The 25631-nt window shown below is 39.3% G+C and overlaps 4 protein-coding genes across 8 annotated transcripts in view; 3 read left to right on the forward strand and 1 right to left on the reverse strand.

Annotated features, from left to right (window-relative positions):
• The window catches only part of cpamd8 (C3 and PZP like alpha-2-macroglobulin domain containing 8), a 49825-nt gene extending 36277 nt beyond the window's left edge, over positions 1 to 13548 (forward strand). Inside the window, 8 exon segments of the mRNA XM_017717546.2 lie at positions 263 to 350; positions 2220 to 2294; positions 2498 to 2603; positions 2691 to 2801; positions 3871 to 4083; positions 9576 to 9650; positions 11945 to 12134; positions 12601 to 13548. Of these exon segments, the coding sequence (XP_017573035.2) occupies positions 263 to 350; positions 2220 to 2294; positions 2498 to 2603; positions 2691 to 2801; positions 3871 to 4083; positions 9576 to 9650; positions 11945 to 12134; position 12601 (859 nt within the window). The 3' untranslated portion in view covers positions 12602 to 13548.
• Positions 13549 to 15938: 2390 nt separating this feature from the next.
• Positions 15939 to 18090, forward strand: odf3l2b (outer dense fiber of sperm tails 3-like 2b). Its single transcript, XM_017717581.2, has 4 exons — positions 15939 to 15998; positions 16570 to 16680; positions 17207 to 17320; positions 17556 to 18090. Exons 1-4 carry the CDS (start codon positions 15944 to 15946, stop codon positions 18038 to 18040), a joined length of 765 nt encoding a protein of 254 aa, XP_017573070.1. The 5' UTR covers positions 15939 to 15943; the 3' UTR covers positions 18041 to 18090.
• Positions 18091 to 18119: 29 nt separating this feature from the next.
• On the reverse strand, positions 18120 to 19935 carry cks2 (CDC28 protein kinase regulatory subunit 2). The gene is made up of 3 exons (XM_017717587.2): positions 19731 to 19935; positions 18769 to 18896; positions 18120 to 18690 (listed from the first exon to the last, which is right to left on the reverse strand). Exons 1-3 carry the CDS (start codon positions 19787 to 19789, stop codon positions 18647 to 18649), a joined length of 231 nt encoding a protein of 76 aa, XP_017573076.1. The 5' UTR covers positions 19790 to 19935; the 3' UTR covers positions 18120 to 18646.
• Positions 19936 to 24845: 4910 nt separating this feature from the next.
• shc2 (SHC (Src homology 2 domain containing) transforming protein 2) overlaps positions 24846 to 25631 on the forward strand; it is a 34251-nt gene continuing 33465 nt past the window's right edge. For 3 of the 5 annotated variants that reach the window (XM_017717559.2, XM_017717560.2, XM_017717562.2), the window contains exon 1: positions 24865 to 25004. The gene's annotated coding sequence lies outside the window, so the exon portion shown is untranslated. Of the gene's footprint in view, positions 25005 to 25631 lie in introns of all 5 variants that reach the window. The other 2 variants (XM_017717556.2, XM_017717557.2) reach the window with 1 other exon arrangement.

Here is a 25631-nt window from a genome sequence, read left to right on the forward strand (position 1 = left end):
TGGCCATGTATTGTACATATATCCAATGTCGGGCCAGTGTCTCAAAAAAGGTATTTGTCACAGATTCTTGGCACCTCAACCATGTAATGTGAACATAGCCAAAAACACATTTTTGCTAAATGACAATACCCGGTGAATAAGGTTAGATACAGTTTTGTAAGTTCACACTTTAGAATATGCTCTTTTGTTACCTAGTTTTTTTGTCAAGCTGATTCTAATCCTGGACCAGCAGCTTGGCCTCATGCTCTCTGCCTGTCCACAGATGGCTACATCCTGGTTCATCCAACATGGCTGTCCTGGAGATCCCTCTACTATCAGGCTTCCGTGCTGATGTTGAGAGCTTGGAAAAGGTAAGATACATGGGGTTCACACCCTTTCTTGTAGACTTGTGCATAGAGCAGAGATTGTTGTGCAACAATTCATAGTGAATAGGAATAGGATTCTTTATTTTGTGTTTGTGTAAATATTATTAGACGAATGGTTTTATAGCAGCATATAAAAACCATGTCTGGCTGCTGGCCAGCTCGACCTCGTTCAAGTTACCCAATTCCTAGGAGAGAATCATGAAGCCTTAACATATCCTCCACAGAGCTATAATGTTACAACAGCAGCCTGAACCAGGTCCTCTCAAAACCCCTGACTCTCACTGGGGTATGGGGCCTAGTAACACAGGTAGTGGAAGGTTTGATGAGGTGTATGGAGTCCGGGAGTTAGCTGAGGTCACTTCCCCCCAGCCCTCAATCAGCTGCATGTCCCTCATTACAGCCTTGTTATATGTCCCAAGCCTCCTGTCCCCCACGCTAATAAAGCATAGGCTACCCGGGGAGCAGTGCGCTACAATTAGGCTTCAGGCCTTACTGTGGTGGGACAACCCTGTTAGCACTTTCAGCCGCTAACGAGCTGGCTTTACATGGCCACCTCTGGCTGGCTCCATGTTTATGACATGGCTGCCGCTGTTTGCATTCCAAGGTTTTTATGGGATGCAGGCTCACTTACGGCGTCATGTCTCATTGTTTTGATAGAATGCTGAGAGAGGAAGGGGGGGTGGGGGTCATCTACTTATACTGCGGTCAGGTAATGAACTGTGGAGCTGTCAGAGACAGAATCAGAACATGGCAGCCAAAGATCTGTGCTGGTGCATTGAAAATGAGATTATGTGAAGAAACAAATCTTTTGTACTGAAATGTTTATGATGCAGTGATATCAATTTGCGCACAGAGCGCACAAACATATGCATAAATTCATGCAGTATTTCTTGGGTGACAATTTATATGGGGTAGCAGTAGGTGTGTGTGCATGTGTGTGAGAGAGACCCTTATAAAACCCTGCACCCTCTCCCATGTCCAGCAGGACACATTTAAGGCACATACACACACTGGTAAACAGAGTCTGACTAATTCATCCTGACTGTTTCATTGTCCATGTAGAAAATAAAGCCCTTCTGTCTTCAGCTGTAAGATTACAACTGGGCAGAACCTGCGAAATATACTCCTAATTGTGCTGTGAGAATCCCTAAACAAACAGTGAGGCTCTAAAAGATGTACTCTTTTACTTCTCTCTGTTACATACTGTCACCTTCCCATCACAATTGGTCTCATGACAGAATTTCTTCATCTGCCAGGGGTTTCATGATTACTCAATTAAACTCAATTTAATTAGAGAATAAAAATATATATATATATATAAAATATCTACATAATCAGTCAGCAGTAATTAGTTTACTCTTTGCATAATGATAATGCTTTGATGCTATACCTTAAAACCTTTATATCTGTTGGACACACCATTTATACACATTTTTAAAAACACAGTGTCTTTATACTATGTGTTATATACTCTCTTAAAAAGACAGTGCTTCAGGTGTTCAGTTCTTTGCATCATAAAAAACAAGAACCTTTTTGAAAAGGGTTCTATATAGCACATAAAGCTTGTATCAATAGGAGAACCCTTTTGGCTGCTATATAGAACCAATTTCGTAAAACAATTTATGGTCTTTTTCACTCTCCCGTATACATATAAACGTTTGTTAGTTTCTTTTTGAAGTGAAGTACTTTGGAATCTTTGAAAGGTCCTGCATGGTGGGTTATGTTTCCGTAAAGATATTTATTCTGATTACTAAATTGTCATATGATTAGATTACTCAGTTATTTGTGTAACCAGTAGTGAAACCTATTTATGTCATTTGTCTGCACATTATGTACTACTTATTCTGTTTGCAGCTGTTGATGGATAAACGAGTGGGGCTCAAGAGATACGAAATGGAGGGCCGTAAAGTCCTCTTCTACTTTGATGAGGTGAGCAACAGGCCTATTAATGAGTACCCTTATCATCTGTGTTCAGTCCAGCCTTTCAGTGGATCTGCTCTGCAAAACAAGCACCTTCTTGCTACTGAATTGAAAAAAGTGTATGTAAAATAAATGTAGCATCATACAGACTGGGTTGGGGCTTCTAAACATGCTGAAGGGTTTTAATTTTGTGTGTTTATTGCTTCCCACAGATCCCCAGTCAGTGCATGACTTGTGTAGCCTTTCAGGCAGTGAGGGAGTACATTGTGGGAAAGACAGCACCAGTGCCAGTCAAGGTCTATGACTATTATGAGCCAGGTAGGATTTATTTCCAAATGTAACAAACACATCACATTAGATACCTCGTTGACTCATTTGGCTCATTGTATATATGTCTGTGTGCAGCATTTGAGGCCACCCGTTTCTATAACGTGAGTGAAAGCAGTCCACTGGCGCGGGAGCTGTGTGATGGTACCTCATGTAATGAAGTAGAGAGTTCCAGTAACCAGTGGACAGGTACAGTCACCATTTCCAGCCAACAAAACAAGCCAACTCAACTCTTTCTTTACTAAACTGGCCATTCTTCAACTCACTCTCTACTCTCATAGCAGCAAGTGTTCTGTTGTCTCAGTTTTTTTATTTACACCTTTAGTGAAGATGATGCCATGAGGCTTTGCAGTTAACCCTTAGATGTCTGTTTGTAGTCAAGAAATGACAGAATCATGCCAAAAACACTGTATTTGCAATAGTAAATTTGAAACAAATTAAAATAATACAAAAAACCTAGTATTCAAAGTTTACAATCCACACTTTCAACAGAATTTCTCTGCTTGTTTAAATGAGCTAAGAGTGAGAAATATTTAAACAGAATGTAGAAAGAGTGTATACACCATAGGGGACAAAGGAAGATTAACAACTGCTAGCAGAAATCACAATACAGGGCTTGTTGCAACTACTCACCATTCAAGGCCACATGGCTGAACAGCATCTATGAGATCCAGTCATGTTGCACTCTTCCCTATCTGGTCAAGCTGAAACGTGGGGTATGCTTCTGATTTTACATGTCTGTTTTAATAAGGGTATGGTCTTAGAAAGAGAACATTAAGATGAGATAGTGTCTTTTACCCCTCAGATCCATGTGGTTCTGCTCTTTCAGTCGTGCATTGTTGGTGCATTACAATAACACATTGTTGTTGCATTACAGCAACGGGGCAGGGAGTTGTGCAAACGAAACATTCTATCAACAGGCCCCACTCAACTCTTTGCTTTTCCTGCAGAGCGCTGAGTGTGTTTTTGTTTGTGGTGTAGCACACAGGCACGCTTATTAGCGGTGGCTGATGTTGCTACAACAGATGACTGGGTTTTGGCCCTGTTGCTATAGAAGTGGCCGCAGCCTGACCCTGACTTATTTGATGTAGAGTTTCTGTGGAGATGGACCTCTAGAATATATAGAGTGTGCATGTCAAGTTACTCAACCAGTTCACCTTTTGTTTTTGTTTTGTTTTTTTTTTTTATTTCTGTCACACTTTTCCTTATTCTGTCTTTTTTCCTCCTTCTCTGTCTTTTTCCTACTTTCTTCCTACAGGCTTTGTGCAGGGCAGTCAGTGTAATAATGTGTTTGGCTGTCCAGAAGAAGAGCATTATGAACGCTGTACATGCTACAGGGATTGTGGGTATGATGGAGAGCCAGTATGTGGCTCTGATAGCCAGCTCTACCAGAACCAGTGTCAGATGGAGGTGTCTGCCTGCAGAAATGGCACACGCATTGAGCAGGTGCCCCTCAGCCAGTGCCCTCAGAGTAAGTGCTCTTACACCTTACACTAGGCGTTCCCAGCTCCAGTCTATGTCTCTGTTTTAATATTACTAATTATACTAAACCTGATACTTGGTTCTCTATACGCAATACACAAATGGATTCATCCATTTGTAGTAGTCTAAATCACAACCAATGTTACAAAATGTTACAAAATGTACGTTGCTTGCAAAACCACATCAGAGTCCCTGCAGATCCTTGAAAACATCCTATGTTTAATTGTAAATACATTAATTTTTGATTTTCCAGGTCTAAAATTGTATTAAAATGTCTGGAATTGTATTGCAATCCTGTTTCCAAAGTTTTTGATGCTGTGTAAAATGTAATTAAAACCCCAATGCAATGACATGCAAATAATTTAAACTCTGTATTTAATTGAAAATAATACAAAGACAATGTGCCAAATGTTGACACGTTTTTTATTTTTGTTAGTTTTTGTTTTTTGTTTTTTTTTAAAAATACATGCCCATTTTTTAAAAAATACATGCCCATTTAGAATTTAATGCCAGCATCACGTTTTAAAAAGGCTGGGACAGGGCAACAAAAGACTGTAAGTCATGCAATGCTAAAAAACACCTGATGATTAATTGGTAACAGGTCAGTAACATGAATATAATGGGTACAAAAAGAGCATCTTAGAGAGGATGAGTCTTTTGGAAGTAAAGACGGGGATGGATTTACCACTCTGTATAAAACTGCACAGGCAAATAGTGCAACCATTTGGATTCTATCCATATTTTGTACAACCAGGAAGACTTCTATATCAGTATTCTATCCCTTGTACCTGCATCTCATTTATTATCTACCTCAAACTAACTGTACAACAGTACATTTCATAGTTTTATTTCATAACTTATTACTGTACAACTGTACATTGGAATAGTGCAATACTAGTGTATACTGTGTATATTCAGAGTCAGTGTATATATTTATTTCCTTTTCTTCTTAGATATTTATATATATTCTTGTATTGAATTCTATAAGGTGGCTACACACCTATGATTTTCACTCACTTTCCACCTCTGTAAATGTGTGGTGACAATAAACATGATTTGATTTGATTTGATTTAAACCACTCAAGACTTAATATTTTTCACTGTAAAATAACAAAAAAATCTTGAGGATGATCTACAGCACATAATATAATTAAATGATTCAGAAAATCCAGAGAAATCTCTATATGCAAGGGACAAGGCCAAAAACCAATATTGGTTGACCTCTTGGTTTGGGCTCTCAGGCAGCACTGCATTAAAATCAGACATGATTCTGCATGGGCTCAGGAACACTTCCAAAAGTCAATGTCTCTGAACACTGTTCATTCACAGTGCAAGACAATGACAAACCTCATTCTGCATGTATTACGACAGCATGGCTCCCTAGTAAAAGAGTTATGGTGCTAAACTGGCTTGTCTGCAGTCCAGACCTGTCACCCATTGAAAACATGTGGCCCATTTTCAAATGAAAACCACAACAAATGAGACCCCAAACTATTGAAAACAGCTCAAATCTTATATTAAACAAGAACAGGAAACATTTCACTTTCAGAACTACAGCAATTAGTCTCCTCAGTTCCCAAATGCTTAGTGTTGGTAAAAGAAGCAATACAACGTAGTAGTAAATATGCCCCTCTCTTAACTTTTTTGGAATGTGTTACTGGCATCAATTTTCAAAATGGACGTTTATATAAAAAAAAACAATAAAAGTTCTCAGTTTCAACATTTGTTATGTTGTAGTAGTATTTTCAATTACATATAGGGCATGATTTGTTTTCATTTTTTATTTACATTTTGTTTCTCAGCATTTTTGGAAATTAAATTTGAGGGAAGGGATTAAATTTGATCTGGGGTAGAATGAATGAGCATGTCTATTTTCAGTTTTATGATTTAGTTTACTGGTATTTTATGTCCCACAACAATGAGCATTGCTGCAATGTCCAATACCTACAGTATTTGATTTTACTTTATATAGTCCATGTGGTAGATTATGGTAGTATGCCTTCTGTGGCCGTGATCTGCAATTCAAACTAGAAAAAGAATGTTTTCATTCAGCTTTTGATTTGAGGGTCACAGCGGTAAAAAAAACAAGAGCTGTGAGTAAGCAGCACAGGTTAAGCCATGGGGACATGCAAATTCAGTAATGGTTTTACTTTTTCCTTTTAGAAGTATTAAAAAGTCTTAAAAGTCATTAAATTTGTACTTAAAATGTGCAAATACCCTGAACACATTTTCACCAGAGAGGTCTCCAAGTTCCAAAATCTTACATTTACATTATTTGGCTGATGCTCTTATCCAGAGTGACTTACAATTTTGATCATTTTACACAGGAAGGCTGAGGTGGTGTTAGGAGTCTTGCCCAAGGACTCTTATTGGTTTAGTGTAGGGTGTTTGCCCTGGTGGGGATTGAACCCCAGTCTACAGCATAGAAGGCAGAGGTGTTAACCACTACACTAACCAAACACACTTACATAGTGCTGATTAGTAGTATTAAGTGTGTTTGAGCAGAGAAATCAACTTTGACCCTGCTGGACTGGCATTGAGCAAATCTGGCATATGCACTAACCCAGTTGTTGCCAGCCCTGGTCCTGCACACCTTGCCCTGCGCAGTTTGGTATTTTCCCAGCTCTAGCAATTCAACTCTGGAAGTACTTGCTAATTAGTTAATTAGTTGGATCAGGTCTGTTTCAGCAGAGAAATTTAGGACTGTCACTATTGATTATATTGGTACTCAAGTTATCTGGTGCTTATTTTGATGATTATTCAAGTAATCTTTTTCATTTCTTTCTTTTTTTATTTTCAAAGACCCCAACAACAGTTATAGAACACTCTTTGGGATTTTTGACACAGAAGCCAGGACTTAAGAGAAAATGAAGATTGACTTTGTAATTATAATGTTAAAAATACATAATAAAAATAAAGATTATCTAGAAATAGAGAATATTGATGTGAAGTAAACCACAACAATTAATGTTCAGTGTCATTATTGCCCAGCGATTAATGTGACGGGCTCCTACTATAAAAATCACCATGTAGGATCAAAGTTTCAAAGTCAAAGTTTCCACATTTAACCTAAGACCTCCTGAGCTGCTATGTTGCAAACCTTTTTTTGAAAGAAACAAAAGGAAATAATGTGTTTGTTATTTATTTGAATTGCTAACTAATCACTAAGTTCCTTCATCAAGTGATTAATTATAATACTAACTACCCTAGAAAAATTACCAAAATAAACAGAATATGATTACTTCTGGACCAGGGGTGGAAACCATTGCACTGTCCAGATTGCTCAGCTGCTGCCCTCACAATAAATGCATTTGAATACACTAGTGCCCATTGCAACTAAAGAGTACAGGTCTTAGCCAGTATATTCAGAGTGAATGTGCTTCTACACCCAAAACCCCAGAGGCCTTAGCCAGTGCCCTCAGAGTGGCACTACTTATAGTGAAGTTTTCTGTAAAAGAAGGAACACAAACAGCAGCTGTTCAGTTCAGGGCTGAAGGAACATCTAAACTAAAGTGGATCTCAGCCGAGTGTTACAACGTTATTCAAAATGGTTTTGTATTAATGAATCTGGACAGTTTTTCTCTTACACCTGAAAACACATCGGGGGGGCAGAGAGAGCTCCCTGCTTGCAATTACAGCCTTTCCTTGTCCAGACAAGCTCAGCTTTAGAGATTAATTCCAGCTCATCCTTGAAAGTGTGAGGTATGTGTGCCTGGTTGGTCAAAACAGCTGTTCAGGTGCAGACTGGTAGTTACATGAAACACATACACAGAGATACATGCACACATTTCCCAGCCTATGCTGTATTACAGGGCACCCCAAATGACATGGCACTTTTGTCCAAGGCCCTTTGAAAAAAAAAAAAAGAAAGGGGGGAAAAAGGAAAATCCGTGTCACATTCCTTTCCGACGCACAGACTAACAACAAAGGCGCTTTCTTGTTTTACGGAGCACCGTGGGGAGGGGGAATAGGGGGCAGAAGAAAAAGGCCGCGCGGGAAATCTCACAGGCCTTGCCAAGCACTCCTTCCTGTCGACCGGCTTGAAAGGGGCCGCGGCGGCAGGCTAAGAGTTCCGCTTGTGTTTGTTTGGATATGTTTGGTGCCCTGCTCCAATTTTGCGTAAACACAGACTCAGAAATCAGGGACTGATCGTGTTCCAGAAGTGAGGTTTGAAGTGTCAAGAGAGGCACAAAAGTATCCCCCTGAGCGTTGGTTATGGAAGCCAGATTACACCTAAGGCTGAAACTACAGAATGGTGAAATCCTCTCTGAGCATTTTTTAGCCTTTGTAATTCTTTCCATAACCTGACCTGTGTAACTCCATAACACTATTAATATTCAGGGAAACAGACCAATTTGCAGGTGTGTTTTGGGTAGGGTTGTCATAATACCAGAATTTTGAGGTTGATACCAAGTGTGGTATCAGTACTCAAAGAATATTCCCACTTGTTACTCTATATTTAACATCTATCATTTTCATGTTTCTGCCTTTTTATTGATACAAATCTTTTGCAATCAAGTAGATAACTAATTTACACGTCCTCATCTAGCATGATTAGGTGTCTAATATTAGGTGTCTAATATTAGGCAGCTTCCTTGCCTGTTAATCATGAAGATGAAAACCTGCCCAGAATTGATTTTGCATTATTAGCTAATTTGTCAACTTTTCAGGTCAGGGATTTATAACTTTTGGCATATTTTGTCTTCATCAGCAAAGCAGAAAAACTTTACCCAAACCTCAGGCCCTAACAGAGAAAGAGAGAATGAGAGTGCAAGGGAGGAAATGTCTTTTACTGAATGACTATATCATTTTAAAATACACTCACCAAACATTTGGTTAGGAACACTTCCTTTTTTCTACACTCACTGTCCATTTTATCAGCTCCACTTCATATAGGTGCACTTTGTAGTTCCACAACTACAGACTGCAGTCCATGTGTTTCTCTGCATACTTTAGCCCCCTTTCACTCTGTTCTTCACCAGAGGGCAAGTATTATTTGGGTGGTTGATCATTCTCAGCACTGCGGTGACGCTGATGTGGTGGTGGCATGCTGGTGTGTGTTGCGCTGGTACAAGTGGATCAGACAAAAATATGCAAATACATAAATTATTCTAATTTAAGTAGTGGAGAAATTGCGTAAATTGTGTGTACTTTTTTTTTAATTGCTTCATCTAACTGTCATTGCACAGAAATTGCAGGCAACTCACAATTGCATGAATATATATGACAGCTATAACCACTGTAATTACTTCTATTTACATTCTAAATAATTTAATTATGAAAAAAGTGTAACGCTCTGTCAGGCCAGATCAAATGTCCAAACAGGCCAAGTTTTACCAAAGTTCTGATCCGTTGAGAAACACTAGTTTTGAGGGTGGTTTCCCAGTTTTTGCTTAAAATTGTTCTTAACTGTGTATGTGTGTGTGTGTGTGTGTGTGTGTGTGTGTGCGTGTGTGTGTGTGTCTGTCTGTCTGTCTGCAGTGGAGGCGATGATTGAAGAGCAAGAGCCAGCAACGGGCGAGGAGCCAGAGCAGACCCCAATGCTTATTCTTACAGGTAATACCTCTCTCTCTACCTCCCTCTCTTTCTCTATCTTTCTCTCCCCCTCTCTCTCTCTTCCTCTCTCCTTTCTTTATCTCTCAATGGCCGTCTCTCACTGTCTATTTTCTCTCTCTCTCACTCACACACACCCTCCACCCCCATCCCTCTGTCTGCACACCAGCTGCACTCGCCCTGCAGAACTGTGTGTGTGTGTGTGTGTCAGTCAGTCAGACAGGTGCTGGAGAGCTTATCCTGTTGAAGTGCAGATTGAAGGGAAGCTTGTGCATGTTGTGTCTTGCGAGGCAGTCAGGGTTACATAAAGGTATTGGCTGCTCAGCTCTCAACTCTGTCTCCCTCTGTAGCAGCAAATAACCTTCTGCCACCTGCAAAACATACAAGTAACATCAGGCAACAGGAGATTCTGGGTCCACTTTGATTAAAGACTTTGGGATGTGGTTTCCTATGGGAGTCTGTCATGAATATTCCTGTGGTGTGTTTAAATTTCAAATTGATGGAACATCAGGTTTGAATAATGGAGTTACTCGTGTGACAAATGATGTCCCAAAAAAGGTAGAAAGCAAATACTTGATGAGGCAGTAGTAAATAAAATATTGGTAACACTTCACTGAAGGGCAGCATTCATAAGCATTTTGTGCATGACACCTCAAGCCTTTCAAGAAAATTGATGTACACCTGCTGTATAAATAAACATACTTATAAAGGCTTATTCCAAGTCCAGTTCTCATAAAGGCTTCCTTTGTCAATTTTGATATCATTCTACTTCAGTAAGTAGCCTGTTATGACAACTGACGCTTGTTAGAATAGGCCTTTATAAATGTGTGTAGGTTTATGTCATTTGTTCTGAAAAACTTATGTAGGTGTCTCATAGCGCTATAAACGCTGTCCGTAAAGCATTACCAAAATAACTATAGTGTGTGTGTGTGTGTGTGTGTGTGTATGTGTGTGTGTAGCCACTGGAACACTGATTAGAAAGGCACCAGCAAGACTGAGTGGACTTGCCCTGTGTTGTGTTGGAGCAAGTTAAATGATGTGCTTGTTGAGTTGGCTCTCAGTGTTCATCAGCTTTGAGCTTAACTGTGTGCTCTAGTTTAGATCCTACGAGGCACAAATCTAAGCCTCTGAATTATAATCTTCTCTCAGAGCTAACTACCCACCTGGTAATTGTATGCATTGATGTGTTACTTGAGCTTAATCTTTAGTGTGCTAAGGGCTCATTACATGATGGATGTGTGTATACTGAGGGGGCCTGGCTTGTGCAGACTTGCTGCTTGGCTGTGTCTTGCTGCAGCCTTAAGCTAAACCCTGCACAGTCCAAACGCACCTCTGATCACAAACTCTGTAGCTGCTTAAGTATTCTTCCTCCACTGCAGCGACGACCTGTCGAATACTTGTAACACAACAACACACACTCTGTGGTGTGCAAAACTAGGAAAAAGGTAGATTATTTGTAACTCACACACAAAGAAATTATCTGTGTTTATGGGCAATAAGCAAGAATATAGTAAGAAATTAAGAAAACAAGTATAACATTGAGGCTTGTAACTTACCATTATGTTTTTGGTTTTATTTTTGAGTAAAATGACAAGATGGTGAAAGTCATTTTCAGATTAGATGGACTGTGGAAGTACTGTTTGTTAGCTAGGAGCTCCCCCTGCAGGCCTCATGTAAGACAGTCTTCTGGTGACTTGTTTGGAATAGTTGCGCATGGGTATGGGATTTCCCCCATACTCTAAATGCATTTGATTACCCGAGAAACATTTGGTCTCTGATATTTGCTTCTGTGGTTTTGCACTCAAACTGCAAGTCTGATGTAACTAACAAAAAACGAAAGCCAAGAAATTTACATCACACGTCATCAAAATCAGCTTGATTTTTTTCTTAGGGACCTTGAATAAATGTAAGTGAAACATACTGTTATCTAGAAAATTGACAAAAACAGATAAAAACAGTAGAAGCAGCATTAGCTTGTGGTAAATGTTGATAAAAGATTACCATCTGCTCTTTGGGGCGTCTGCCATTTGCAGATGCAACAACACGGATAGAGTAAATGTGAATTGAGTAAATGAGAGTTGGCAGCTATGTTCAGGAAAAGACCAGCTATGGGATTTGCATTCGTGCTAAACGCCAGACTAGTGAAATTTGGGGGTGGGTTTTAGATGGGACTTACTCGTGTTAGCAGTGGATTACAATGCGATGAAGCACCAAAAGTTTGTTCCTGCAAGACTGATGTGGAAGGTGACAGTGTGGCATATGTGTACAGTGCCCTGACCGTTGCTGTCATGTGTTAGAAGATGAACAGGACTCCATGGAGGAATTGTCCTACTACTCCTATGAGTATGACCCTGATGTGGAGCCCTTCCCTCTGGAGAAAGAGGAGCAGTTGGGGCAGACTGGAGAGGAAGTGGAAGCTGCTGAAATGCTCAAGCCCCTGGACAGACAGCCACCAACAGTGGATACAAAGGATTCACCTGAACGATGGTAAGCTGCAGCTGCTGAGGCCCCATTATGAATTAACCATTTTTGATATTCAAAATCTGCATCGAATATTATTTTAATGCATGTGACCAACTACTGTGCTTTCTGACCCTGAACGACAATGAGGTTTTCCTCTGTTTATCAGAGCTGGGTTTCCTAAAAGCATCTTGGCACAAAGATGGTTAATAAATGTTAAAGCGAGAATCACACAGAACACTCTCTATAGCTAAGCTTTTGGGATACTGGGCCCAACTGGCTAGCTGAGTGCATCAGGTTGTAATGAAAAAAAAAAACAAAACAAAAAAAAAAACAGAATCAGTAAAGTTGACAAGTGTCTTGGCAATAAAAATATGCTGTTACTTTTCATTTATGATTGTGCTGATGCAAGAGTACATTATCTAGAATATGTGGCTTGAGCAGTGCTCTCACTCAACACTAATTCTCCTCCCTTTCTCCCTCTTTCAAATAGAGAGCTTTTCTGGGCGGCAGCGAAGACGAACGCACATTGTACATTCTCTGTAAATACATTTGTGTGAAAGGAGAATACAAGGGTTACCCAAATCTGTTTCAAGAAGATGGTGGTACTATGTTGTGTGTATGTGTATTTGTGCCTGTGTGATTGTGTATGTGTGTGTGTGTGAAAGAGAGCTACTGTCTCTGTCTTCTTTCTACGTGATAATGGCCATCTCTCTCTTTCTCACAAGTGGTTGCCTTAGCTCTTTATACAGTATTTAGTGATATTAAGTTGTCTCCTTGTAATCGTCTTGTAATCTCATTTGAATAGTCCAGTATTTATGTTTGTAAGTATATTTGTTAAAAAACAAAATGCTATTTTATTGTTTTGTTTTCTGTGGTATTTATTTATAGCTAGTGCCTTTGTTTTCTCTGGTTGTTTCCTCTCCCTGTCTATACATCTTCCTCCCTTTCCCTCCTGTCCTCCAGTCCTCTCTTTACTCTGCCTGAATGCAAAAGATTGACAGCTCACTGCCAATGCAGGCCTTGCATTAAAACGTTGAGGTGCTTGACTACTATCATTAGGTAATGGACTCTTCCTCTTGACAACTACCAGAGAAAGGATACGCATCTTGGATATCATGGAGAGAGCAGCTGTAATGACTAACCCCAGAATAAGCTCAGTTTAAAGCTCACCCTGGCAACCGATATATGTTCCTACACTGTTTAAATCAGTCGGTCTATTGGTTGCAGTCCCTACGTTGTGCAGACAGATTAGACCGTGCAATGCATAAGCTGTTTTAAGTTCAGTACTAAGGACTACTGGCCGAAAGTCAACTATGAAGTTTGAAGAATCGGTGTAAATTGAGTAAATCTGAATTGAATGTAACCCCAGTCTCGTCAGGTACATTCTGTTTCTTGGAAGAAAAAGAACAAGGAAATAAACATTGTATACGAACTTTGACCTTTTTTCCTGTCTTTCTCCAAAGTTTAATGAGTTTTGAAAATGTGAGGATGAATGCGGTGAAGGGAGCAGCAGGTGAACCTACCAGATTCAAAAGAGGTGGGGGCTTTGAGATGCAGTCAAAGCCTCAGGTGAAATTCCTGGCAGCAGTTTTTTGCTATGAAGCTTGTTCAGAGCTTGAAGGAGAGCTTGAAAGGTCCATGACACCAGAGTCATGTACAGAGATTCTTGGGGGGCACAATCTAAAAGTATAAGAACCAGTATCATCAGAAAATGCTGGAGTGGACGTCAAAAGGAAAATAATAAATCCCTCTGTGAATCTGTATTGGGTGTGGCCTGAAATTGTACAATGTCATGTTAGCAGTGTCTTTCTTTTGTGGGGTAGGGGAGTGTTTAAGTAGTTTGAGCATGATCACCTACTTTTAGTATACTTTTTGATATTCACCTGAAGTGTTCTAATTAAAAAGCGCATAGTCTCTTTGAAAAAAAAATATTGCATCAGAATTAGCCAGTACTACTGTTTTTGATGTTGGTATTATAAAAGAAAAACTAGTACTGTGCCATCTTATAAAATGGACATGTAAATCTCTGTCCTTAATTCAATTTATATTACAATTCTTTAGGATGTGATTCCTGGTGTTTTAGATCATTAGGGTATGATTCCGATTTAATTTTAAAATACAGTATTGTGCAGAAATCAAAGACCACTCTTATTTAATTCCTGTCAAAATGGCCCTTTTAGCATCAGAATAAAAAGCAGAAAACATTTAACAGGAAATTACAGAGAAGCCCAGTTTTTAGTAATGTGTCCATCTTTTGCATTTATTGCAGCTTCCTTATTTTCAGGACACTTGACAGTTTTTCAGTGTTTTTTGAACTCCAGGTGTAAAATAGTATTCTATAACTTATTTTCCTTTGACTTTCCCCTGCCTTATGCTAATAGAATACTTTATATCTAATCTCAGAAATATTCCCTGAATAATTAATCACTTGTGCTTTATGGATGTTTTGACTGGAAGTTAAATGAACAGTGATATCTGCTTTTTGCTCAGTACTGTAAATTTGAATACACACATGTAGCTAGAGGATTTACAAATACTGGCCTATTGACAATAAAAAGATCAGAATGTGATATATTTCAATAAAAACACGAATATTTCTTTAATAAGGTGAGTGCATACTTTTAAAAAAATGAAAAGATGATGCAGCATCATCCATGTCTAAAAAACAGACCTCACAAAAGTACAGAAATGTTTCAGCTGGAAGATCACCTTTGTTGTCTCAGGGCAGGGGTCATGTTGTGGCTTATGTCAGTGTCTGCAGTGCATGCACCTGTATAACATGGTGACCCTGTGCATTAGGCACTACAGTTTAGCCAGAATGGCATCAGCCTTGTTAACCAAAGGCTCAGGTTACCTTTGTGTCTGCCTAGGATCGATTTAGAGCATATTAATGTTTAACGTGTGCCCGGTGCTTATGGTCCTGCAGGATATGTTCACTTTACATAGCTGCTGGCAATGCATCTTTACCTGAAATCAAAGTTTGCAAGGTTTTGGAAGATCCCAGCACATTTCAGGTTCACGAAGTCAAATCGAGTCCTGGAAATGATGTAGTATATGAGTTTTTTTCACCATTTTTATAATACTGGAATTTAAGTCGAAGTAGTATCATTTGTATACTGTAGTATATATTATTTGTGTGCACTGGTGCAAAATACCTAAGAAATTCATCCAAAGATTTTTTCAGCAGCTTTGCAGGGGGCCCCCCCTGTCTGCAAGTCTCTCAGGCAACCTCATGCTCTACTGAAGCTGATAGTCCAGCCTGCTCTGATGAACATGGTTGAAGGAATGAAAGGGAAAGGGGTGAGAGGAGGAGCACTAGAGAGATAGCATTACACTAGCCAGGATTCAGGTGATGACACTTTTGCTAAACACTCCTTTCATGCTTCTGAAATACCTGTTTGTATATTTTATGGGCCAGTCTGGCTCAGTCTGAGGTGACCACAGAGGAGCGCACTTCATATCCAACACTTAAGTCTTTCTCTAGTTTCTGTAAACCAGGTGAAGGAATTCCCATCTAATCTAAAAGGAATATTTCTCCACAAATTGAGGGTCACCTGGTTTGACTTGGCGAGCTGGAGCCACCTGGACAGTCTCTGGAGAGTGTGCCTTTATCTCTTCTGCTGGTGAGAAGATCAAGATCATCTCAGAAGCTCCATTTTTTGTGTAACGTAGACTTTATAGCAAAGTTGGGGGATTATAGCGTCATACTGTTCACTATTAAAGGTACTAGTAGACCTGGCTTGGGGTTTTGTTTAGTATGAACTAACCTGGCGTGAAAGATCTGTCTAGTTAATTCTGCACAAACAGATCTGTCACAGCTTCCACAAGTATTTATGACTATGAGTGATATGGAAAAAAAGAAGCCCATCATCGCAGGCAGAGAGAAAGGTGAGTCATGTCAGTGTATGACCAGGTGTGCTGATGATAAGCAGCTTATCTTAGTATATTTTGACTTGACTATTACTGAAGATTTTTACAGTAACTAGCAGAATAAAATCCATTAAACTGTAATTCTTCATTCTCAGTGGGAGTTTATCTCTGCCCCTGAATCTTCTAGTGCCTGCTGTAACATGCAGTTGATGTGAAAGAATGTTTTAAGATCCCACATTTGTAGGCTGGTAGTGTCACAGCATAACAATATGCAGATTGTGTTACCCTGTCCACTCAGAAGCAGGCCTGTCATAATGCTGAGATGAGGTTCCACTTCTGATGGGCTATAGCAAGATTCTACTTACCATTAGTCTGTGGGTTTACTGTTTAGGCATTTAGCTTTACATTTTGCTGTTTATGAAGCTGAAATTCATGTGAGTTTTAGGGTAAAGAAACACAATGGAATGCGAGCAGCATAATTACATGATTCAATAAAGTTAACAATGTGATGAGACTATACAAAACTAAAATTACATTGGGCAAGCTTGCTTGTTAATTTTACCAAATGGCATTCACATTTTGTTAAAAGGGCCTGGTCCAGGTCGCTACGCCTTACCATCAACCATTGGCTTTCTAGGCCATGACTTCACCAAGGCAACTAGTCCAGCATACTCCTTCCATGGAAGGATGAGCGATAACAGTGAGTAATGGCAGACCTTGTGAGTTTAAGTGTTTATGTATTTTAGCAGTTTAAAAAAATGAATCACTTATTTCATCTCCAGCATAATGAGACACTGTCTACTGTGTAGAGCCCATTGCTCTAAATCAAATGTTGTACGACCAGATTAGAAGCACTAGGGGGAGACAGAACCTAAACTATGTTGGGTTAATCTTAAATCGTAAATGTTACAGTCTATCTGAATCAGCAGTTCTCCGTTCTAGGGGCAAAAGGGCAAAGAACTACATTTCTGTGCTACCTGATTCAACTCACTATCACATCATTATTTGGCCTTTATTAAGATGGGACTTACAGCATGGAAAACACAGACAGGCAATAAAACCATTAATCTAATCTGTATTAAGTGAATCTGTAAAGAAACTGCTTATTTCATCTTAGATAACTACTTTGCAATTTGAAATGATTTTCATGGCTTTATTTTTTCCTTTTATTGTTCATTTTAATGTTTGCTTAAACTGTAATAAACATGGTCTTTAATGTCTTCCAGTGTATTATGTGGATTCCAGTCCAGGGCCTCGTTATCACATTGATGCAAAGGTCACTAGATTTGGTAAAGATGGCAGCCCTGCCTACTCCATACTTGGCAGAGTGTCGGGTCCAAGTAAGTTGATTAAGTAGTTTTTGAGCCGTTGTTAAATAAGACAATATGTTGACTTACTTGTGGACTGTTCAAGACCACTAAATGTCACAACCATAAGGCATTTGGTATTGGCAGAATAAGCTTAAAACCTTTAATTGACTGAAACAGCAGCGTGACATCTGCTGAATAACAGATTTTTTTTTTTTTGAGTTCCACCGCCACTGGTCACTTTTACACTCTTGCTTCTGATTTGTAGAGAGAATATTCCAGACTCCAGGACCAGGTGCATACAGCCCCGAAATAGCTCCTTTATGCAGCACCCACCGAAGACCACCATGCTACACCATGGGCTACCGCACACACTATCGCTCTGCTGATACAGTGCCAGCTCCAAACAAGTACACCCTTCCAGCTCTAATGGGTTCCCATGTGCTTACGAAACCCGCCAGTGCCAGCTATACAATCTCTGGGAGATTCGAGTCTGGTTGTCATGCAGAAGACCTGTCAAAGACACCAGGCCCTGGCAGATACAACCGCACAGACCCCAACGTTTACCTCCCCCGACAACCAGCATTCTCAATGCGGGGTAAACACAACAGCAGCCCCAGTGAGGGTCTTTTGAGACCTGGACCTGGAAGTCATAACCCAGAGAAAGTGACCGTGCATAAGCCTCAAGCACCTGCTTACACTTTAGGTTTCAGGCACTCTGAATTTGTTACCCCTTTAGTAGCAGACATATAAAATGGACTTTGTCTGGAAAAGTAGGTGTAAAAATAGAATACTATGAAACAAAATACAAACATCCATAAAAATAAACGCATTAAGATCCATCTCAACAAGATATTTATTGATGTCGATAACAAATTAATGAACAAATTTGCTGGTCTACATTTGTACAAGGGATGTTAATACATATTGATAGCAGCCAACAATCAACCAAGTAAAATTTTAGACCTAAAATGTATTTGATGAAATCACCCTGGCTCTGGTTCACCAATGCAAAGCACCAGAGCATCAACACCTTTCAAACTATGTCACATATTTATGCCAGTAAGACCTGGAAATAACATGTCAATCCACCCAGCTTTTCATTACATGACCTCAGTGCAGATCTAAACAGACACTTCTGTACACAGGAGACAGACCTTTCCCCTTAAAGCTCCATTCGGGCCTTCACTATTACATCTCCAGAATTAAGGGGAGAGGGGGGAACAATTCGTAACATTTCAATACCATAGATCTGTAAATAAGGAGCCTTATATACAACCCAAACGCATGGAAAGAAATGCACACATGGCCCAATTCTGACCACATCACTTCAACTTTGAAGGTCACCTTCCAGTTCTCTCATTCCTTGGAAAGAGGTCTTCGAAAAAGGAGTATGTGGGGTTCTGAAAGTAGAGGAATTAGACTTGTGAAAATTTCAATGCACATTAAAGGCATGACCTAAACTTTGAAATATAATTTACCTGGCTTATGGATCATGTAATGTACCCAGCCCTGGCTCTGCTGCACTCCTAGCCCTCTCCATTCCTCCTCCGACATTAAATGGGAAGAAGGCACCAGTTTGGACAGATGTTTCGGCAGCATGACATGTCTGTAAATTAAGTTTAAAAGAATGATTAACGGGAATTCTTCCCATTTTATAAAATGTACAAAAACTCAAATCACAGAACAGTTAACGGAGTCATTCGGAGTGTTCCGATGTGAAATGGCTCACTGTGGAGAAACATCAACTCAGAAGTCTTTAGCAGTGGTGATGAGAATGACACTGGGCCTAAATCACCTAACCTATATCACGTGTCCTAAGGAAAACGTCTACGTCAGATTCATGACATGTTCTTAAACCGCAGAACTGTTCACACAACTAGCTAACTCTGCTCTTACCTTGCTAAGAGCACCTCCCAAAACAAGAAATCTCTGGTGAATGTCAGAACCTCCGTGAAAGCTGCGCGGGTTTTAACCAAGGAGAACTTTCTTCTCAAGAATGGGTGACGAGTGAGGCTCATTTGATTACATAAACACTTAGAATTCCTCTATAACTTAGTATTTCCTAGACGGCTCGCAAACTGTAGCTAGCTGGTTACATTATTCCAAATTTCTGGCAAAGCGGGTAAACAACTGTTAGCATTAGCTAGCTATTAAAGAACTAAACACGTCAACGTCACCTAGCGCCAAGTAGGTCACCGCTCTTCGTAGATTGACATTAACGGTGTCAAACTAATGCCGTTAGCTAGCTGGCTGGCTAGTTCACAGTACTTATTTTCCAAACCTTTTCAGAATACAAGCTTATTTACCAGCATTAGTGCTCAAATTTAGCTCACATAGACGCCCAGGCGCTGCTTGGTTCGTCTGTCTGAAAGTGAACGATAACGCTAAATACGGCTTCAGTACTGGGTGCCGTTAGCCTAGTCCACTGACAGTGACCTACCTGTACTCATACTCATCGTCGGTGTATTTATCGGAGTAGTAAATTTGTTTCTTCGACATTTTCCCAAATTCTTACAATACAGAATCACGTCGTGGAAGGTCTAACTTTTCAGCCACGGTCTTATGTGGACAGTCTAATAAACTCTCCGCTCTCGACAGCGCTTTCTCAGACCGACAGCGGCTTCAGATTTTGAACTGTAACGGTCCCTCGCTGCGCTCTGATTGGCCGAGCGGGCGCGCTAGAGACACCAATGTCTACTCCGCCCGCGCAGACGGGCTTGACTGGAGGCGCAGAGGGACACACCGAGATTTCGCTTCTAAAAGGAGGAATTCACCGGATTTTCAAAATTTCTACATAACGCACAATCTCTGAGACATAATAGAAGTAATTTAGAGTGGTTTGATGTGAAGTGGTTCATTACAAAGAAGACTTTGCAACGCTAGCTCAAATTTCTTTACAGTGGTAGTGAAAGGAACGAGGGGTCGCCATGTGTACAACACAAATACAACCGTATTTCCTAACTTAAACGAGTTTTTATTTTATATATAATGCTTGCAATGGTAAAATAGTGCCAAAAATAATAATTTCTGCAATTGTAGAAATAATATATAATGTTTTACGATAAAACCTTGTATTAGTTTGAATAAGCAATAAATAATAAATAAAATAAAATAAAATAAAAAGGGGCATATATAACCCATCTGATCAAACTAATCAGGGCTGAGTTTTCTCAAAAGTATCACACTGAACATGCTCTATACCAGTTAAGATGATCTCAATGGGGAATTCCACCGATTTCTCAAATAATTAAATGTGTTAGATGTAAATATCATTCAGAGGGGTCTGATCTGAAATGCGGCGATCTAGACTGACTAAGTCAGAATTGTTCACAGTGGAGGTGATAGATACTGAGTGTTTGAAGAAGTAATGCCTCTAAAAGCTCCCTCACAGAAAGTTAGATATAAGGTGGTTATGGACTATATATAATTGAATTACACAGAAATTTAAAAAAAAAAGGGTGGCATTCACCTTTAATACTAAGATGCGTTCAGGAAACTGGGCCCCGCTCATGAACTTACTGTATTTAATGAATGTAGTAGAGCAGGGAAACATTAAAATGTGACACGGCTTCTCCAGGGCCAAAGTCAGGAACCTGTGCACCTAGGACACTAGCATGCAGAAAAGATTTAACTTAATGGGAAAGATAGCAAAGTTTAATTTAAAAAGCACGAGTGAAACATGGCTATAACACCTAACATGTTTATACATAGGCATTGACAATGCCAGCATGTGGTTTTATAGGGGAAAGTCCCTAATAAGCCTGCATGCCACAGAAGCCCCCTTGCATTTTTAAATGTAAATGTTGAAAAGGAATTAAAGAGACCTACAGTTGGGTTTTCTATTCACGATCTCAACTCAAAACATGACAGAGTTCTTTATTTAAAGGTTAATAACATTAACGTAGAGATTAATGAGTAAATAAATTACTTATATGACAGGGTTGCTTACTTCCTATTTCAAAAATAGCTTCTCTGAGCAAGCGTCTAAAGTCAGAAGTCAAATGACCAACCGCCGTCTTAACAGTCTGGAATATAACTGAAAAGAAACTTCTAAAAACTCATAATAGTAGCTGGAAACATTCCAGTTCTACTTGTAGTGAATCATTATATAAAAATGGTCAGTTTTGTGTGTGTATGTGTTTTTTTATATTAAAATCATTGATGCAAATCTGTATTAATTAGGCTTGAATACAAGCAACCAACAACATAATAAAATATCTGAATTTGGATTTGGTGTGTAATTACACAAAACGCTTCAATTCTCACACTGTTGTTCTCAACAAGCCCACCACTCATTCCTATGGCCTTAGTCAGAAGATTTTAAATGGAAGCCTAAAGTCTGTAAGAGCTCATGGATGCATTACGGGTTGAGTGAAAAGGAATTAGTCACCTACTTACGTTTGCACTGAGGAGTTTGCAGCAATTTTGTCAAGTTGTATCTGCTTTTCTCTTCAGTATCCAGAGCATGACTAACGCACATGATTAGTAAGATCATGATTAATTATATAGACACTGGCTGCATGGTCCAAACATCCATTTACAAAAACATATCTACAGCTTTTGAAAAAAACATACACACAAAATGAATGCGATTAGTGGAGTGACACACTCAGTGGAAAACATTAAAGCACTCAGCGCTATTCAGAGGCAATGGTGCTTTATTTTCCAACTGTTGCTGACCACAGCCACGCTGTACACTAACAACTCGTTCTCTCCTCCAGCTCACATCTCATCACATCAAAAGTGTATTATCACCTTTTCTTCAGTTTAAACGCACAGATCTCCAGTTAGATCTGAATTCATAACTCAGATCAGTCTAGTTTTTAGTCAGAGGGCTGAGTGAGAGAAGTGTGATGACACAACTACAGCACTTCATCTGCTTCAACAGACTGAGTGTCTTTACAGCCAGAATCAACAAGAAAGGACAGACAGACGGCCAGCAGTACCGCAGAGCTTAAAACTGGACTCTCCGGTCCAAATCGGACACCTGGCAACCCTAGTCAAACAGAGCGTAGGAGTCATGAATACATAAAGTACATCTTTGTGCAGAAGCTGTTTTGTTGGTTTAACAACATACAACATAATTCTGCTGACCTGCTAACACAGCTGGCTATTTCTAACAAACTGTCCACAGCTTTAGTGTTGGTATCTGGGGAGACAGCCACAGTCTGCGGATGATAAGCTGACAGTGTCCTATGTAATCACTTAGTTTCACCTCACTTTTACATGCTTAAAGGTCTTCAACGTTAGAATAGCTGAGCTCCAGTATAGGAACATGAAAGATGCTGATTGTATACGGGCTGCATTTCGCTTGAGTCTCTTCGCAGGTGCGTGAAGAGATTTCAGAAAATAAGACTTTAAACTGAAGATCCTCTCTTTACTTTGAAACAAAGATATTTGTTTAACAATTATATGATTTAAAAATACATATTATTGGTCAACTTAAAGAACAGAAAACAGTCATAAATCAGCAAATTATTAGTCGGGGGACAATTATTTCCCCTCCAAATAACTGAAGAGGACATGTACCTCTTGCCCCAATAAATCTATGCCTATGATTAAAATGAATCATTTCAGGTTTGTATGTTTTTACAATTTTTTTCTTTTTTTTTTAACAACTGCTTTGATGGTGAACTTAAAATCATACGCTGTCATGGCTAAAGTTTAGAGTTATGCTAATTCTACAGTAAAAATGTTAACTGTTAAAATGTAGTCAGTGGGCATATTTAAGAATAGAAGTGGGCTTAAAAATGACAAGCTCAGTCCAGACTGGTTTTCATCTTTTTTTGTTATTTACTTCATCATTTTAATAACACATCATATAAAACTGGTCTGTTTGTGTTAAAAGAGAGTTTAATCTTTCATCTCATATATCATTAAGGCATATCACCAAAATCAGAAAACTCCATGTGAAAAAATGCTTACTCAGATTTAGGTGGGCTCACTAGGGGCTTTTCCTGTAGATGGTGAAAGGCCGAATGTAAGAAGCCTACACATCTACTAGAGGCAGAATAAACACAATGACGTCAAAATGTGTTTCTCACCCACATTAATGTCAACAGTGTATGAAAGTAAGTAGGAAAATCTAGTACACCTTTTCCCCAGTGGGAACCCATTATACACACACACACACACACCACCACATCACTGTGTGTTGTGCTTCAGTACTTTTGTCAAGTGTAACCTCAAATCCATTCTGATCTACAGGCACACTGTTTATTTTGACATGAGATCATGTGACTAAAGTGAACTCAAAGCTAAGGTGAAGCACCATTTTCCAAAGTGCTAAAATTTGACCACAGTGTTCCTGTGACCTTTGCAACTAGAACAAATGCCAACGTAGAACAAACAAAGACAGAAACTCAATACAATATGAAATAAAAAATGATTGGTCGGCTTCCTGTGAAATGAATAACCCATTCAATTTGCCCTCCATGCAGCATTAAAAGACCCCTTAAAGTAAATATTTATAGCTTATAAGGGATGATACATCTCAGAAATCATGATGTGTAGTACACAACAGGGTACTACACTTATTTACAATTCCATTCATACGTTCACTGACCATTAAAACTGAGGAAAATAACAATATGTAAATCGTTTAAAGCTTACCTCACTGGGCGATTTGCTTGGCAGGAAGTGACATTAAATAATGTTGCCTCGGATAATAACTTTTTTTCAGACCGTTACAGCATCAACAGAAACTCTGACTCCTTTCATACATAATTTGACCTTTAGATAAGTCGTTATATTAATGCTACTGTTGATCTGTTCACAAACACGCCTTTTCATATGCAATGACTCATGTGAAATCAAGGGTGACAAGTCACAGTGTTTACATACTGAACTGTTTATACCTTGTGGTCTCATTTTATTTTAATAGAGTCCCCTATAGAGTCCCCTATACATTCTCTCCAGATGTTCAAATTATTAACAAACTATGTTGATTCTAAAAAGTGGTGGGGTTAAGGTTAGGATTTGGACCAGGGTTAGAGCTAGGACCAGAGTGAGGGTTGGGTTTAGGTTAAGGTATTAGAGCCAGGTTTTGAGTTAAAGAGCATTATGGCCAATTTAGTGGATATTTAGTTGAATGTAACTTGAAAGTAAATAAAGTGAACAATCCAAATAAACTGTTACCCAGTTTATGACTCTGACTACCCAAACTTAAAGAGATGGTAATAATCACTACAGGTAATGTTATCGGATCATTACCACAGACAATTCTGTCAGTGTGTGCTTTGAGTTTATAAACAAAAAAGCTTATAAAAGAAAAAAGAGGAATAATTACAGACTCATTTTTGTTTCTCGAATCGACCGATGATTAAGCTGCACTTCATCAGAGCTTATTTCTTACCTCCTTGCAGAGTAAAACTAGCCAGAAAACATGTTTGTACCTTTTGCAACTTCGCAAATATTGACTTTGTTAAGTTCAACAGTAACCACTGATTTCATCAAACGCTCTAGTAGCATCGTTGGACATCTCAGGGAAGGTATGTGTGTGTGGGTGTGTGTATGTGTGTGTGTGTGTGCGCGCTGTGTGTGTGGGTGTGTGTGAAAAGGGAACATGCAACAGGATAAACTGTGGTGACTTGTGCTTGTGCTCTCAGTAGTGAACTGATCAAATCTCTTACAAAGCTATCACACAGCACTTTATTTGATGTAGCTGTGAGTCAGACAGCTTTCTGAACCTGATCTGCAAATGACTTTGACATAGGTAAGTTCAGCAAAATGCAAGTTGTATTATGTTTTTTCTCTCCTCAGTGCCTCTCATGTAGGTCATGGTGACAAAAAAAGTGATGCTTTATTTCGCACTCTTGCTTCCAGCACTGATACCAATCTCTTCCTGAACTAATTATGATAGGTGATTGGCATGTGTGATATATCTCACCTTTTAGCACCTCTAGCAGTAGATAATGTTTCTCCATGAGGACTGAAACATCGTCAACTAGCATTTTAAAACTACACAATTCAAACACGTCTCGGTGGTCCTCAAACCTCCACATGGTCCACACAGTCGTATGCAAAGGTTTGTGCACCCCTCTCAACCCCAACCAAATAAGCAGTAATTGTGCATTAAAATAGGCAGCATTGTGATTAGATTAGATCATGTCATTAGATCAAAGGCGCCCAAACTGTTGCATACAACAATGATTGCTACAGTACTCGAGTCCGGACTCGAAAGTGTAAATTAACTGTCTTGGTCTCAGCATCGTTTGGACTCGGTTTCAAGGTAAAGTGGAGTCGGTAATCATTGTCGAGAGTCTGAGGCAACAGGAAACGGAACTTTTGTCCATCGTTACAAATCATCAACACAATTTTTAATAAGTCTTTCCTCCACACG

Source organism: Pygocentrus nattereri, chromosome 15 (genome assembly GCF_015220715.1).
Source record: "Pygocentrus nattereri isolate fPygNat1 chromosome 15, fPygNat1.pri, whole genome shotgun sequence".
Taxonomy (NCBI): domain Eukaryota; kingdom Metazoa; phylum Chordata; class Actinopteri; order Characiformes; family Serrasalmidae; genus Pygocentrus; species Pygocentrus nattereri.

Coding starts and splice junctions, on each gene's coding strand:
- cks2 (XM_017717587.2), bottom strand. CDS start 19,789: ATGTCGAAGAAACAAATTTACTACTCCGATAAATACACCGACGATGAG. Junction 18,897..19,730: donor GACGATGAGTATGAGTACAG/GTAGGTCACTGT, acceptor CTTAATTTACAG/ACATGTCATGCTGCCGAAAC. Junction 18,691..18,768: donor TTACATGATCCATAAGCCAG/GTAAATTATATT, acceptor CTCTACTTTCAG/AACCCCACATACTCCTTTTT.
- odf3l2b (XM_017717581.2), top strand. CDS start 15,944: ATGACTATGAGTGATATGGAAAAAAAGAAGCCCATCATCGCAGGCAGA. Junction 16,681..17,206: donor TGGAAGGATGAGCGATAACA/GTGAGTAATGGC, acceptor AATGTCTTCCAG/TGTATTATGTGGATTCCAGT. Junction 17,321..17,555: donor TGGCAGAGTGTCGGGTCCAA/GTAAGTTGATTA, acceptor TCTGATTTGTAG/AGAGAATATTCCAGACTCCA.